Below are 14,892 nucleotides of genomic sequence, written 5' to 3' on the forward strand. Positions count from 1 at the left end.
GCAGAATAGAAGTATTCACAATTGAGTTTACAAGTATGTAATTACAAGGAAATTATAAAGGAGAATAAAGGCTTTTTGTATAACTTACCAACATAGAATGAGCTGTTGGAATGCAATAAACTTTCAGTCCATAATCGACAAAGTTCACTCTCAGTCAGAGCTTCAACTCCGTAACAAGCCTGATACTCTACTTTTGGCAGTACATAAACTGGAAATTGCTGCAATGCAAGATTATACATTTTCAAAGCTCCAATTTACTATTAATAGTAAATACATTTGCCTATACAGCTTTGGCACTTTCAAAATGCTTTCAGGTAATCTTATTTCATCCTTTTAATTACAGAAGGATTCAGACAGTAAGATGGATACGTTCAGGCCTGATGGATAGAAGAATGTTTGGTGGCAAAAGGTGAACGGTTAAGTGATCCCTCCCTACCATACCCATTTCTGAACAAAATCAACACACCTCCCCACACAGGCAACATTTGATTTCTGTCAGGGAATGTGAATGACAGCGTTCCCTGAATGAATCCTTGCAACAGAGCCTATCATACATAGTTAGTTGCCCAAAGGCTCAAAGCTAGATACTGGGAAGCACTGACTTCTTTACATACTAGTCATTTTCAAGATAAAAAAGGTAGAAATTTTTGCTCCTTTAAAGCATGAGTCACATTGCCTCAGACTCAAATACTCTGAGCAGCTTGTTTCAGTCTGCAAATACATGGGCACTAACGCCTACATTAACACCTGTGTTTCTCATTATCTTCCATTTAAAGGCTTTATTTCAGACATGAAATATCTGACAAATTATCCATTCAAGGTCACTGGTCAGCACACGCCATAAGTAATTTAGACCAGTACCTATTACTAGTCTAAGGGAGCATATGCAAAGAAATACATGTTGCTCACTGTGCTTATGCTATCTCATGCCTTCAAAGAAAACTCTACTCTCAACAGAAGTCTATTTCCATTTGCCAAAAAAGAAACACGATTTAAATACTTACTTGCATTGATAAAGCTAATTAGTACTTCTGAAACTATACTAAGATGTCACCATTTATAGATTTAAAAATATTTCATCAGTATTTCTTAATTCTTGATTTTCACAAAGTGGTAAAGAGTAGGCTTGGTACAACGGTGGTGGTAAGAACAATTCAAATCCACTATTTTTATTACCAACAGTAAGTGTGGTTTCACATGATTGCCTTTGAACTATGTGCATGTAAGAAATCTGGCGATCTTGTTAAAATGTAGAATCTAGAATAAAGCCCAAGGTTTTATATTACTAACAAGCTCTTGTTCCAGGAACCATACTTTGAGTAGTTAGGCCTCAAGTGTCTTCTCAATTAAAACAAAATTAAATAATTTTATCAAGAAAAGCATTTTACAGTGTAATTCTGTGGCAAACAGTTATCTGCATAGGATTTAGTCTCTTCATAACTTTAGAGCAAATAGGAGGTTGGGATAAACAAATGAAGGCCCAGAAGGTTAAGAAATTTGCTCAGACTGGGTGCAGTGGCTCAGGCCTGCAATCCTAGCACTTTGGGAGGCTGTGGGAAAATTACTTAAGGTTAGGAGTTCAGGACTAGCCTGGACAAAATAGCAAGACCCTGCCTCTACAACAAATTTAAAAAAAAAATTAGCTAGGCATGGTGGCACATGCCTATAATCCTAGTTACTCAGGAGACTGAGGTGGGAGGAGCATCTGAGTCCCTAAGCTATGACCAAGCTACTGCACTCCTTCCTGAGCAACAGAGCAAGACTCTTGTCTCTTCAGAAAAAATACAGGAAATTTGCTCAAGGACACATAGATAGTTTATAGAAAAGATGAGAAAAAAGTTGACTGAGAAAAAGGATCACAGTTCTGGACCAGAAATGGGAAAGTTAATTCCACATATTTTTTAAAATTTAAAAATAAATATCACTTCTGAAAAGCAAATACTTGGGAGATATTCTTAGATAATACTACCCTATCTATAAAGCCAAGTCCTAAAACCAGTTTTAATTTCTGTATGTATTCTACTGCCATCTCCAGGAAGCAGGGGGAAAAAAGGCCTGAACATTTCATCTTTCCTTAGTGTCCCAAAATTGAAATTTAAGGAAAATAAACATGTTCATTCTATAAAATTTACTATTTTCTTCCCTTGATAAGTGGCTCCCCAAGTAAAAGTTTTTCTTAGTTCTCTTCCAATTTTTCACATAAGGCACTCAGGATACTTGGTTACCTGAGACAAATAATAATACATATTATGAAATCATCCAAAGTTACTGGGTATGGATGTTGTAATCATATATTTAATTTAGCACCGATTCCATTTTATCTTGCTGTCCAAATTAGCCTCTTTATTACTTTTGTGAGATGGAATTTCGCTCTTGTTGTCCAGGCTGTAGTGCAATGGCACAATCTCAGCTCACTGCAAGCTCTGCCTCCCAGCTTCAAGAGATTCTCCTGCCTCGGTCTCCAGAGCAGCTGGGATTATTGGCGGGCAACCATGCCTGGCTAAGTTTTTTCTTTTTTTAGTAGAGATGGAGTTTCACCTCCTTGGCCAGGCCGGTCTTGAACTCCTGACCTCAAGTGATCCACCCGCCTTGGCCTCTGAAAGTGTTGGGATTACAGGTGTGAGCCACTGCACCTAGCCTCTTTCTTTTATTCCATCATTTGAGACTGGCTGATGGTTTAAGTTCTTCTCTAAAGTGCAACTCTTATTAAGCAGAGTTTTGGTGAGAAAACAAATGACACTGGAAACTAAAATCTCAACTAAAATAAAGTAATTGAAGAACCGAGAAAGAAACAAAGACATGAGGTTCTTGGATATCAGAGGTTGAAGAGACTTCTAAGTACTTCAAAGCTCTATCTAAGCAAGTTGGTTTTTAGGTAGGAAATACTAACGGGGGATGTACTTTTACCTAATTAGTTTAAATAGCACCATTTATAACATCTTCAAACTGGTGCCTCAACATCCCTAAAGTTACCTTACTCAACAATACCAATCCCTCTCCATTTTCCTCAATTGCTCTGTGCCTGTTTATTGAGTTTCCATAGGATAAAATGTTTTGGAGAAACAGAGATGAACAGGACATGATTCCAAGGAGCATACACTTTACTTAGCGATTTAAACCATGTGTACTAAACTACTAAATATAATATCAGGGGCAATATAAACATTCACTGAAAATTTTTAAATTTTATTGAGTTTGACACAATCAGAAATACGAGGCTTCTATTTAGATATGCTTTAGGGTGTGACTATTGATATATTTTGATAATAAATTTTCTCCTTTATGTCTTGAAATTTATAAATTTCACCTTAGTCAAGTGAATTACAATGCCCTTACCAAGCTGTCTTGTTCAAGAATTAAACTGGTATCCAAAATTTCCCTAGGCTATTCTTACTTAAGAGATATCGGCCATCAACAATTTCTAAGCGCCGTAAGCTGAAAAAGAAATACAAAGTGGTATGGATTCACAGAGTAGGAAGTGAAAGAAATGAGGTAGTTCTAAAACATATCAGAGAAAAAGCAAGGAGGAATTAAAGAAATAAACCCTTGAAAATATAGTCTATAGGACTGATACTGCATCTATTCAGGATGTTCAAGCTTATGGCTATTAAATTCATTAGTTAACATATATGAGGCAGAAAAAATAAAATCTTTTAATTCACAGGATGTTAGCATTTATCTAGAAGGAGACAATGAAAACTACAAAATGGTGGCATTCCTTGAGTTTCTCTTGTAAAGAGCACTAAAACTAAATGGTTTTAGTTTATAAATAAGGGATTTATAGATAAGGGCTACTACTTCACCTGTATAAACTTTATAAAAGCATGAAACAAAATTTTGACTGGAGTTTGGACTGTGACCAGGTAAGGTCATGTGTGGAATTTTCCACTTGTGGTATCACGTTGGTTTTAATTCAAAACCATTTGGTTTCTAAAATTTTGAGTTTGAATCAATGATAAAAATTAAATTATGTGAATGAGAAGATTAATAATTTAGGAATTTAATAATTTATTTGTAATCTTCCTTCTACTTAACAAAACAAAAAATGTTATCAAGCACAAGGTCCACTGAGTCTACTGGATTTGAGTGGACAAAGGGTACATCCTGGATCTGGATGGGTTAGTCTTAGAGTTTGTCACAGTGGTCAAACCTTCACACTGCTGTTATTAGCACTGTGAAAAGGCTGGACACTTTTTGAAATCCAATTATTCTTTAACATGATACAGCAGTCAGGAAGTATTCCACAAGGATCCATACTAGAACATCACTAGTCTGGATTCCCCTAATCCCTATCTCAAAACATACTGACTTCAAAGTTGTCAGTGATGATTCTTATTAGGCAATGGGTTAGATAACAGGAGACAGAGACACCAAAACCTTTTTTTTAAAAATGTATACTATGAAAAATATATACAACAGAAAAAACCTTAAGAAAAATTAAAAACACATTTTAATATTACATACTCAATTATAATATAGAAGATTCTATTTACCAGAATTCAGTAGTGATACACACAAAATAAATGTAAACAAATGTGAAAGAGAATTTCAAATGTAGAAAATTACTGAAAGAAAGAGTTAAATTGCAGGAGGAAAATACTTACATCAAACCCCAAAGAAACAAGAGGGAGAAAAAGAAAGGAAGAGACTTGGTCTTCTACCAATCCTGGAAAGACCTTAAATGTGTGTGAAATGCCGTCTTTCAAAAGTTCTACTTGGACTTCTAAAGTAGGCCAAAAAGTGCCCCAAAGAAGGAGAGAAAAGAGCTTGAGCTCACGTGTAATAATGAAAATCCAAATTCCCAGAGAAAACAGGAATGTATGTGCCAGTCTAGATCTAATATACGATGATGCAGTTTTTTAATAAGGTTTATACAGGTGGAGTATCCCTTATCTATAACGCTTGGGACCAGAAGCATTTCAGATTTGGAATTTTTTTCTGGCTTTTGAAATATTTATATATACAAAATGAGGTATCTTGGGGACAGGACTCAGGTCTAAACACAAATTTCATTTATGTTTCCCATACACCCTATGCATACAGCCTGAGGGTAATCTTATACAATATATTAAATACTTTTATGCATGACACAAAATTTTGACTGGAGTTTGGACTGTGACCCATTCATTATATGAGGTCATGTGTGGAATTTCCCACTTGTGGTATCATACTGGAGCTCAAAAGCTTTCGAACTTTGGAGCATTCTGGATTTTGGACTGGAGCGGCTCAATCTGTATATTCCATGCGTGAATGTGACTGGCATTTATGGCTACTTTATACAAACACTTAACTTGATCTCAGTATTTTAGTTAAAAAAAAAAAAACAAAAAAAAAACTCAACCTGAAGATACTACGAGTGCTCAACGTTTTAGACTTTATAGTAACGACATGTTAAATATCTGTTGATTATTTATGTGATCACAATCTAACTCTGCAAATAACAACTTACTCTTCTGATTTTCTTCCGTTTTTTAGAGCGTGGTCTTGTCTCTATCCTCTGGACACTGCAGCGCACGAGTAACAACAGGTCTTGCAGGCTAAATAGCTTATAAACAAAATTTCCCTCCTGAGGAGCGAGGTATTCCGACGTATCTTCAACATAGTCCTGGAGTTCATACGGTAACCCTTTAAAAATAATGTTTCTCATTTTTAAAATACATTATCTCTTTACCCATTACAGTCGAGGATACAACAATTCAATTAACTACTTTTAAACTTCTACCATCTTTAAATAATCACTTCTCTGCCTAATGGACACTCACACTATTGCCATTTCTGTTTACTCTTACTGGAACTGCAGGAAGAGCTGAAACCCATGCTTTAAGGTTCTTCTCCTTTTAACCTTCACTAACTCTAGGCAAAGTATAAATTCATGAGACACCACACCATGTGAGAAAAAAAGTTTAAAGTAATGTTATTCCTAACCAGGCAGAGCTGAGGAGCAGATGTCGTAAAACTGCAGTCCAACATCAAGTATAAATAAATTTTAAATCAATCAAATGTTTATGATTATTCTAGATGCACTTGCCCTTCATCAGTTTGACAAACTGTATTACCTATAGCTTAGCAGTCATTGTTCACATTAGATAAACACAAGTTACAAGGCCCATACACTTCTGTGTACATAATAGAGAGGACATTTTGGAAGCAGAAATACTGATCAATAGATTGAAAAAATGAAGTATCAATGACTGTGTGACAATTACAAAACAGGTTATAACAAAGTAAAAGAATGAGGGAAAAATAACTAAGAAAAAAGAACAAGTAAAACAGTGTAATATTTGTAAATATTTACTTACGTCCTTTTGGCTTCTGAAATGCAGGCCATCCAGGTTTCGGCCAACTAGAGGCGTCTGAAGGGACAGACAATTGCTCAGAAACAGAAGGCTGTTTAGAATTTTCTAAATTCATTAAGGGCAATTCCGGTACTTTCCTGGATATTGGCTTTAAGAGCTCATCCTGCATTTTTAAAATCTCTCCAACTGGATCAAATTTTTTATATACTCGTTTGATAGGTTTTTTTAAAACACATGACTCTTCAGGACTACAAGCAGTGTTTGTCTGGTTTCCTACAGAAGCCAGTCCTGAGGAAGAATTTGGACTGGCTGGTTTAGAACTTAAGTTAGAACCCACAACAGATGTCTTCCCATCACTATTATTTTTACACTCTGTATCAATGATTAAACACTCCTCATCTGTATCACTGCTGCAGATATCTGTATCTTCAGTCTTATTTGCTCCGGATCTAACTGTTTTTTCCTTTGAGGTATCTAGGTTTTCCAGAACACTGGGTCTTTCATCATCTGCATGTACCGTATCTACAGTCATGTCATTTTTATTAGAAGTTTCAGTTTCCTGAGAATTTTCTAACTGTAAGGCATCCGATGTTTTCAAGTCACTATCTTGCATCAAAGACGTGTCAGAATTTGATACCTTTTCACCACATGATTCAAATCCCTGATCATCTTTATTTTTGCACTCTTCAGGGCCACCAACCACACCAGTGACAAGCTCTTTCTCCTTTTGCAACTGTTCTATGAGAATCTGAGATAAACTTCTAGAATTAGCAGAAATGTCTGGTGCACTTGGGGCCGCAGGTGTAGTTCCTGCTTTGGGGGCTATAGGAGAATCTGTCATGTTAGGTACTGTGGAAGTACTTGCTGGACTTGGTGACTCTGATGCTTTAGTGGTGGTTACTCCAAAAGTTTCAAGTTCTGTGACATCATCATCAAAATCCAGATACGAGTTTTCAAGAGTCTCAATTTTTCGGCACTCATTGACTTCACAGGAGATCTTAAGTAAATAAATTGGTGAAGTATTAGTAAAAATTCCAAAACAAGCTACCTATCTCTTAATATCCCTATCCTCTCATACATACTTCATGTTCTTTTAAAGGAGAAGGGTAAGTCTAATGGTTGTAAAAGATTCTTGCTTAAGATGACGAAAACCTACTAACAACTATTTAACCTTACCTTCCCACTGAAATGTTTCTGATGCCAGGCACAGTGGCCACACCTGTAATCCCACAACTTTGGGAGGCTGAGGCAGGCGAATCACAAGGTCAGGAGTTCGAGACCAGCCTGGCCAACATGGTGGAACTGCATCTCTACTAAAAATACAAAAAAATTAGCCAGGCATGGTGGCAGGCACCGGTAATCCCAAATCCTCAAGAGACAGGAGAATCACTTGAATCCAGGAGGCAGAGGCTGCAGTGAGCTGAGACCGTGCCACTGCACTCCAGCCCAAGCCAAAGGCAAGACTCCATCTCAAAAAAAAAAAAAAAAAGTTTGTGGTAACAGGCAAATTTGCCAAGTTGTAATAGCACAGGAAATGAAATATTTACAAACTACCACATTTCAAGAGGAATTTCAACTAGTCAAAAAATGGACAAGACCACAAAGAAGAAATGTAGGGCCAAGCAAGGAGGCAGATTTTCATTTATGTCCACTCTGTAGAATCTTTGCAGAGACACTTGGTCTTAGCTGACCAGGAGGAAAGTCCCTCTGCCACTGTGAGGATGCTGCTTTCCAGCGCGGCCGGAGAAGTGTTACGAGCTTCTGGTGCACCCTTAATATCAACCAGTCACTTTCTTTCCACAACTACTCAGGGAAAATAACTCTCAGCAATACAGATGGGGCAGAAATGGATACAAGATGATTTACCGTATTCTGAGATATGAAGTTATAAACGTTGTTTTTCATGTACTGTTTTAGTAATGGAAAAACTGCACACAGTTTTAACTTATTCAGGAATACACTTTCCCCTCCACAAGGAGACAAGCACCAGAAGATCTCTTCCATTTGACAGAGCACGTTAAATACCATTGAAATTTGGTAATTGGTTATGTATGTACATCCACTAGCCTTACAGTTCAGGATTTAAAAGAAAGATTCTAACGGTCATCAGGTATAAGTAAGAAAGATCAACTCATCTAAGTTACTTAACCTCTCTGAACCTCAACTGACTCATCTCTAAAACAGGTAAAGGAGGGGCATCTTCTTGGATTTGTTCTAAAGATTAAATGAGAAATTATATATAGAAAATCTCTTGGCATTGTGCCTGGCACTTAATAAGTAGCCTCTCTGTGAATGGTAGCTAATGAATGGTAATTCCTACTAAAAGACTACAGTATTTGGTAAAAAAAGAAAAATTAAACTATATGCTGCTTACATGAGGCATTCCTACACAAAAAGGTTAAAAACAAAACAAGAGATGCCATCAAGATACAAAAAGAGGAAGAATAGCAATGTGTTGTTAGACAAAGAAGAATTCAAGGCAAAAAGTGTTAGAAAAGGGAGAAATGCTAGTTTGAAAACAGAGAAAATCCGTGATAAATAGATAATGGTCATGAATTGTGACATGTCAAGTAATCATGTCAAAATGCACCGTCAAACTGAAAAATAAAAGAAAAATTTGACAGAAACACAATTATACTTGGTCAATGATATACTATCTCTAAGTAAATAAAAAGGAATACGGAAGGTATGAATATTAAAAAATGTGAATATATATAAAAGATTGAAAATAAATATATAAATAGACTACAAAGATAACCTTTTTCTCTTCCCAAGAATCCAAAGGGCATTTCAAAAAATAGACTATAATATACAAAGAAAATTTCAATACAGACCAAAGCAGAATCTGATCAAGTCTTACTCTATGTTCAGAAGAACTAAAATCAGAGACCATTTAAAAAATGTAAACAAACAATAAACTCAAGCACTTGTAAATTTAAAAACATTCCAAACTGTTGGACTAGAGAAATCAAAATAATTACAGAATACTAAGCAACAAAAATTAAACTAATCGATATTAAGAAGTATAATAATTTGGAGTTAAAAAATGCATTATCTTCCTCTAAGGATTATTTTCACTTGCTTTTGCTAAGTGTTTGGAGACAGTGGCAATCCAGAAAAAGCATTTTACTCTAAGGCCAGGGCCCAAAAACTCAGGCTACCATCTCAGAGAAAGCTGCTTTACTTCTGGTTCACCCTGACTCCTGAGGTGCAGCACCTTTGGGGTCCAGGCCCTCAGTGGAAAACGGATTCCTTTTATCCCTCAGTACTGTGATGCTGCCAAAAGCACAGTTCATTTTCTTACTTACCTCTTCAGAACTGGCAAATACAATCCAACGCAAAAATGACCCTAAGTAACAGGCTTACCTTATGGGCTTCCTGTCTCTTCAATATCTCATCCCTAGAATTCCTCACTATCTTGTTAGCTTTTTGATGCTTTTAAGAAAGACACTTTAACATTTGTCCAGCTTTTTTAGTTGTCATCAATAAAAGGAGGGTCCAAATCACCTGGCTTACCCATTACTGAAAGAAGTCACTGTCAATTTTTATCCCTCTTAACCTATCTCATGTTTTTACAGCCACTTGTTACTGACATTCACCTGAATATAAGTTTTAGGCAGATTTTTTTTTTGGGGGGGACGGAGTTTCACTCTTGTTACCCAGACTGGAGTGCAATGGCACAATCTCGGCTCACCGCAACCTCCTGCCTCAGCCTCCCGAGTAGCTGGGACTACAGGCACGCACCACCATGCCCAGCTAATTTTTGTATTTTTAGTAGAGACGGGGTTTCACCTTGTTGACCAGAATGGTCTTGATCTCTTGACCTCGTGATCCACCCGCCATGGCCTCCCAAAGTGCTGGGATTACAGGCGTGAGCCACCGCGCCCGGCCTAGGCAGATTTTTAAAAGTAAAATGTATAAAAAGAAAACGTAAGTTAAAAGTGTCTTATGACATCTATATCATAAAAATATTAAAAGGCAAATGGCAAAGAGAAAAACATAAATATAAAAAACAAAAGGCGAATATCCTTAAAATTATATGAGCTCTTAAGTATAATAAAAACATTTTTATATTTTATTTTAAAATCTTTGTTTGCTTTCTCATTTTACTCAAGACTCTGTTCACTTTTCCTATCCTCAGAAAAGCCTTCTTGATCATGAATATAAAATGACCCCTTCCCCACCCATCTCTCTATTTCCCCTTAACCTACTCTATTTTTCTCCATAGCATTTACCATTACCTGCTTTTTTCCTGTATCTGGGCCCTCTGCCACTAATGTAAGCTCTGAGAGAAAACAGATTTTGTTTTTATTCACTGCTGCTTCTTCCCTGCATGGAATAGTGTCAGCTCAATAAAAACTTATGGAATGAATGAATCAAGTTTTCTATACATAATGTATTTAAAACTCATGGAAAAAATACTTTAAAACACAGAATAATAAAAGCTAATACTTACAAAGTGCCAAGTGTTACTCTAAATGTTTTACATGTATGAATTCATTTAAACCTAAACAATCCTTTGAGTTAGGTAGTATCATGATGCCCACTTTACAGATAAGCAAACTAAACAGAGATATTTTGTAATCTACTCAAGGTCACATAGCTACTAAGAATACTGAAGATTAACAATCTGGCCAAATACCTTCTGTACCAATCAAATTAAACTCATCTGTTCCTTTTCACACTTAAAAACTCTCGGATATGGGTTGGCTGTGGCAGGTGGATAACCTGAGGTCAGGACTTTGAGACCAGCCTGGCCAATGTGGCAAAATCCTGCCTCTACCAAAAATACAAAAAGTTAGCTGGGTGTGGTGGTGCACACCTATAATCTCGGCTACTCAGGAGTCTTCGGCAGGAGCATCACTTGAACCCAGGAGGTGGAGGTTGCAGTGAGCAGAGATCACGCCACTGCACTCCAGCCTGGGTGACAGAGAGAGGCTCCATCTCAAAACAATAAAATTCCTGAATACGAATGAGACCAATGAAATATCTCATATTCATCACCATCACTGAGTGTTCATACATCACTAAAAACCGTGCTCAGCCTTTAACATGAAATATCAAACTTAACCCTCATAATAACCTTGTCAAGTAGGTATTACTACTTTTCATGTATGAGAAGAGAAAACTGAGGCTGAGGGAGGTTAAGTTAGTTGCCTAAAATCTAGCTACACTTGAAATTCAATTTAAGTTAGAATCTAAAGCCTGCATTTTTAGCTACTAGGTTTAGGGATTTGCAGTAAAACTTTATGCTTCAAAAGGATAAACAAGTACATTCCCCTAAGGAAAAAAAAAGCATTACATACATCCATTTCAGCTATAAACTCTTCAGGTTTGTCCATAAAGACTGCAGAGACTGGAACAGATGTGTTTTTGGACATCATAAATTTTAATGGAACTTCATGAAAGATATGATTTCTCTCTCTCATAGTCATCTTCTTCTGGGGAAGTGGTGAATTAATATATATTACTTTAACTGGTTTTGAACCTTAAAACCAAAGAAAAGAGGTAATTAGTACCGAATAGTAATTTATTTTTTAAAAAACAGGATGTATAACATTAGGATTACCAAAGAGACACCAGAAGAATGGCAGCGTATGTCCCATTTATTTGCAACCCTTAGATTAGAAGATATTAAAGTCCTTTCCAAATCTAAGGGCAAGAAAATTCAAATGGCAGGAGAAAAACATCTTTCTAACAATGTTTTTTACTGTTACATTCTTACTGTCATCATTACTCAGCTCTGACAGGAACTTGCAAAAAGTGATGAAATATCTACCATGGAGTATATATTACATTTAATTCTAATTTGTAGTTTTGTTTCATTAGACATAGTCTTTCATTTCCTATATTTATGCTATGACATATAATAATATTAATTCTGGAAGATATTTAAAAATAAAATATGAATCAAAACAGTAGGGAAAATAATTTTTTGAATACAGGAATACCCAAATATTAATTTTGTTGTCAAAAGACAGACAACAAAATTATTGCTTATATTTACAAATTTACTGTAATTCCAAATTCCAGTAATAGACAAGTTAGTAAGTCATGGAAACTCACCCGTTTGAGGTTGTCTACTGAAGAAATACATTCCTTTCATTTCAGTAAAAGAAAAACCTGACCATTTAATGAATTTCTTGGCCACCCTATGCTATCACTTTGTCTCTAACTCTCACCCTTAAACAACGACTATAGGTGTTATATATCTAATTAATTCATTTAGTAGTGCTGAGCCTACAGTAACTTTATACATGAAAAAGTTTTATTGAATGTAAGTGTCAAACTGACATCCTCCTTAAATCAGTACTTTGATACCTGATAAATGACCCCCTATATTTACAGCTGAAATCAAACAGTTCTAACCTTTTTTTTTTTTTAATTTTACTTCCATTCTGGGATACACGTGCAGAATGTGCAGGTTTGTTACGTAGGTGTACATGTGTCATGGTGGTTTACTTCACCTATTAACCCGTCATCTAGGTTTTAAGCCCTGCATGTATTAGGTATTTGTCCTAATGTTCTCCCTCCCCTTGCTCCGACCCCGCAACAGGCTCCCATGTGTGTTGTTTCCCCCCGTGTCCATGTGTTCTCATTGTTCAACTTCCATCTGTGAATGAGAACATGCCTTCCAACCTCTCTTTTTTGAAAGCAATATTTGACATAGTAAATCACAAACCTGCAACAGGTATTACTTGAACAAACACTGGAATTTCCCACTGTTCCCTGTACGTCGGTCCATGATTATTTAATAAGGTAAATAAGGATTGACTAGTTATAGCTATCTGAGGGTGGTATCTTGAAACAAGCTTCTCCGCATTTGGATCTTTACTAATATCCTGAAAAACAACAAGTAATTTGTTACTTGGTTATGCTTACTGAAACTTTCTTTAATAAAGTAAAAGACAAAGAAAGTCAGAAAGGGTACTTTATTACAATCAGATTAGATGTCTTTTGTGAGAGATAAAAGATCATTTAAGAAGATCCAATGCTGCCTTGTACTTACATAATGCATAGCTTCAGCTGTTTGTTCTGGCGTTTCAATGGTAGCGGTATCATCTTTTGAGAGCTGCAACTTCATAGGCATTGAGGGAAATACTGTTTTCACATATTTTACACTGCCCTAAATATGAAAATAATTAATCATTTTACTGCAAAAATCCTGATGTATTTTTTCTAAGAAAAGTATCTTTCATCATATGAAATTTATCATTCTACAAAATGTAAACATCAGATTTAGAAACTTTATGCCATGATATTCATGTTTTTGCTTGACAACCACTACCAGTTTTTTGTTTTGTTTTTGAGACTAAGACTTGCTCTGTCACAGAGGCTGGAGTGCAGTGGTGTGATAGCAGATCACTATAACCTCTGCCTCTTAGGTTCAAGCAATCCTCTCACCTCAGCCTCCCGGAAAAGCTGGGATAACAGGTGCATGCCAGCACACCCAGCTAATTGTTGTATTTTTAGTAGAAACCGGGTTTTGCCATGTTGGCCAGGTTGGTCGCAAACACCTGACTTCAAGTGATCTACCTGCCTTGGCCTCCCAAAGTGCTGGTTCTGTCTGTGAGCCACCATGCCAGGACAGTTTCGTAGAATTTTTCCAGTCACTTTAAAGTGTATCCTCTTCTTTTAAGAGATATACATCAAAACAGAGGACAACAGAAACTCCAAAATACCCTCTCCACACACTTATTTCTAATATGTTTGTGAATAAAACCCCATTAAAAAAGGGGGGCTTCCTGCTTGTATTCAGGGGCATTCTGATGGGTGGTAAGAAAAGAGTATCAAGGAACAAAGTTAGTAGTGGCATTATTAAAAATATCAAGTATTTGTATCCAGAAAATAAAAATAAAGGGACACGGATTTGTATTACATATTTTAAAAAGTTATCTAATAATTTCTTAAAGTTTAAATATAATATCTATGTAAAATATACATGAGTTGGGCACAGTTGCTAACTCCTGCAATCCCAGCACTTTGGGAAGCTGAGGCAGGTGGATCACCTGAGGTCAGGAGTTCAAGACCAGCCTGGCCAACATGGTAAAATCCTCGTTTCTACTAAAAATACAAAAATTAGGCAGGCATGGTGGTGGGTGCCTATAATCCCGCCTACTCAGGAGGCTGAGGTAGGAGAATCACTTGAATCTGGGAGGTTGAAGTTGCAGTGAGCTGAAATCATACCATTGTACTCCAGGCAAAAAGAGCTAGACAATATCTAAAAAAAACAAAATTACAGACATACACACACATGATATTTCAGACAAAAAAAAGCTTATATCTTCAGATAATAAATCTTACCAATGCAAGAAGAGTTTTTTCTAACTTTAATCCCATCTCTACTCTGAATGGGAAGAATCCCATTAAGCTGGTGACCTCATGGAGAGTATAGAATTCTGGATACTTTTTCACTTGTTCAATGCAAGCTCTTAAAATTTTCTGGGAAAGAGAAATTAAGAAAAACTCATTTGTATTGTATTTCTCCAATAATGCAAAAAGGAAATTTTTAGTTATGTTGACTAATTGTTCATTGTAAAAAGTAGCCTGATTGCATTAATCAAGCTTCTAAGATTACATACATTGCATATTCTTT

General features: G+C 36.2%; 1 protein-coding gene across 7 annotated transcripts in view; it reads right to left on the reverse strand.

Annotated features, from left to right (window-relative positions):
- Window positions 1–14,892, reverse strand: part of ICE2 (interactor of little elongation complex ELL subunit 2) — a 55,040-nt gene that overhangs the window by 17,747 nt on the left and 22,401 nt on the right. For 6 of the 7 annotated variants that reach the window (XR_013520678.1, XM_009004990.5, XM_078333283.1 and 3 more), the window contains exons 6-12: window positions 14,601–14,738; window positions 13,306–13,422; window positions 12,979–13,138; window positions 11,603–11,784; window positions 6,300–7,293; window positions 5,450–5,625; window positions 89–218 (exon numbers count right to left, since the gene is read on the reverse strand). Coding sequence is in view for 6 of the 7 variants with exons in the window: in XM_009004990.5 (XP_009003238.1) it covers window positions 89–218; window positions 5,450–5,625; window positions 6,300–7,293; window positions 11,603–11,784; window positions 12,979–13,138; window positions 13,306–13,422; window positions 14,601–14,738 (1,897 nt within the window). In the remaining variant the exon portion in view is untranslated. Of the gene's footprint in view, window positions 1–88; window positions 219–3,299; window positions 3,436–5,449; window positions 5,626–6,299; window positions 7,294–11,602; window positions 11,785–12,978; window positions 13,139–13,305; window positions 13,423–14,600; window positions 14,739–14,892 lie in introns of those variants that run through there. The other variant, XM_035258762.3, reaches the window with a different exon arrangement.

The sequence above is a fragment of the Callithrix jacchus genome, chromosome 8 (assembly GCF_049354715.1).
Source record: "Callithrix jacchus isolate 240 chromosome 8, calJac240_pri, whole genome shotgun sequence".
In the NCBI taxonomy this organism is placed as follows: Eukaryota; Metazoa; Chordata; class Mammalia; order Primates; family Cebidae; genus Callithrix; species Callithrix jacchus.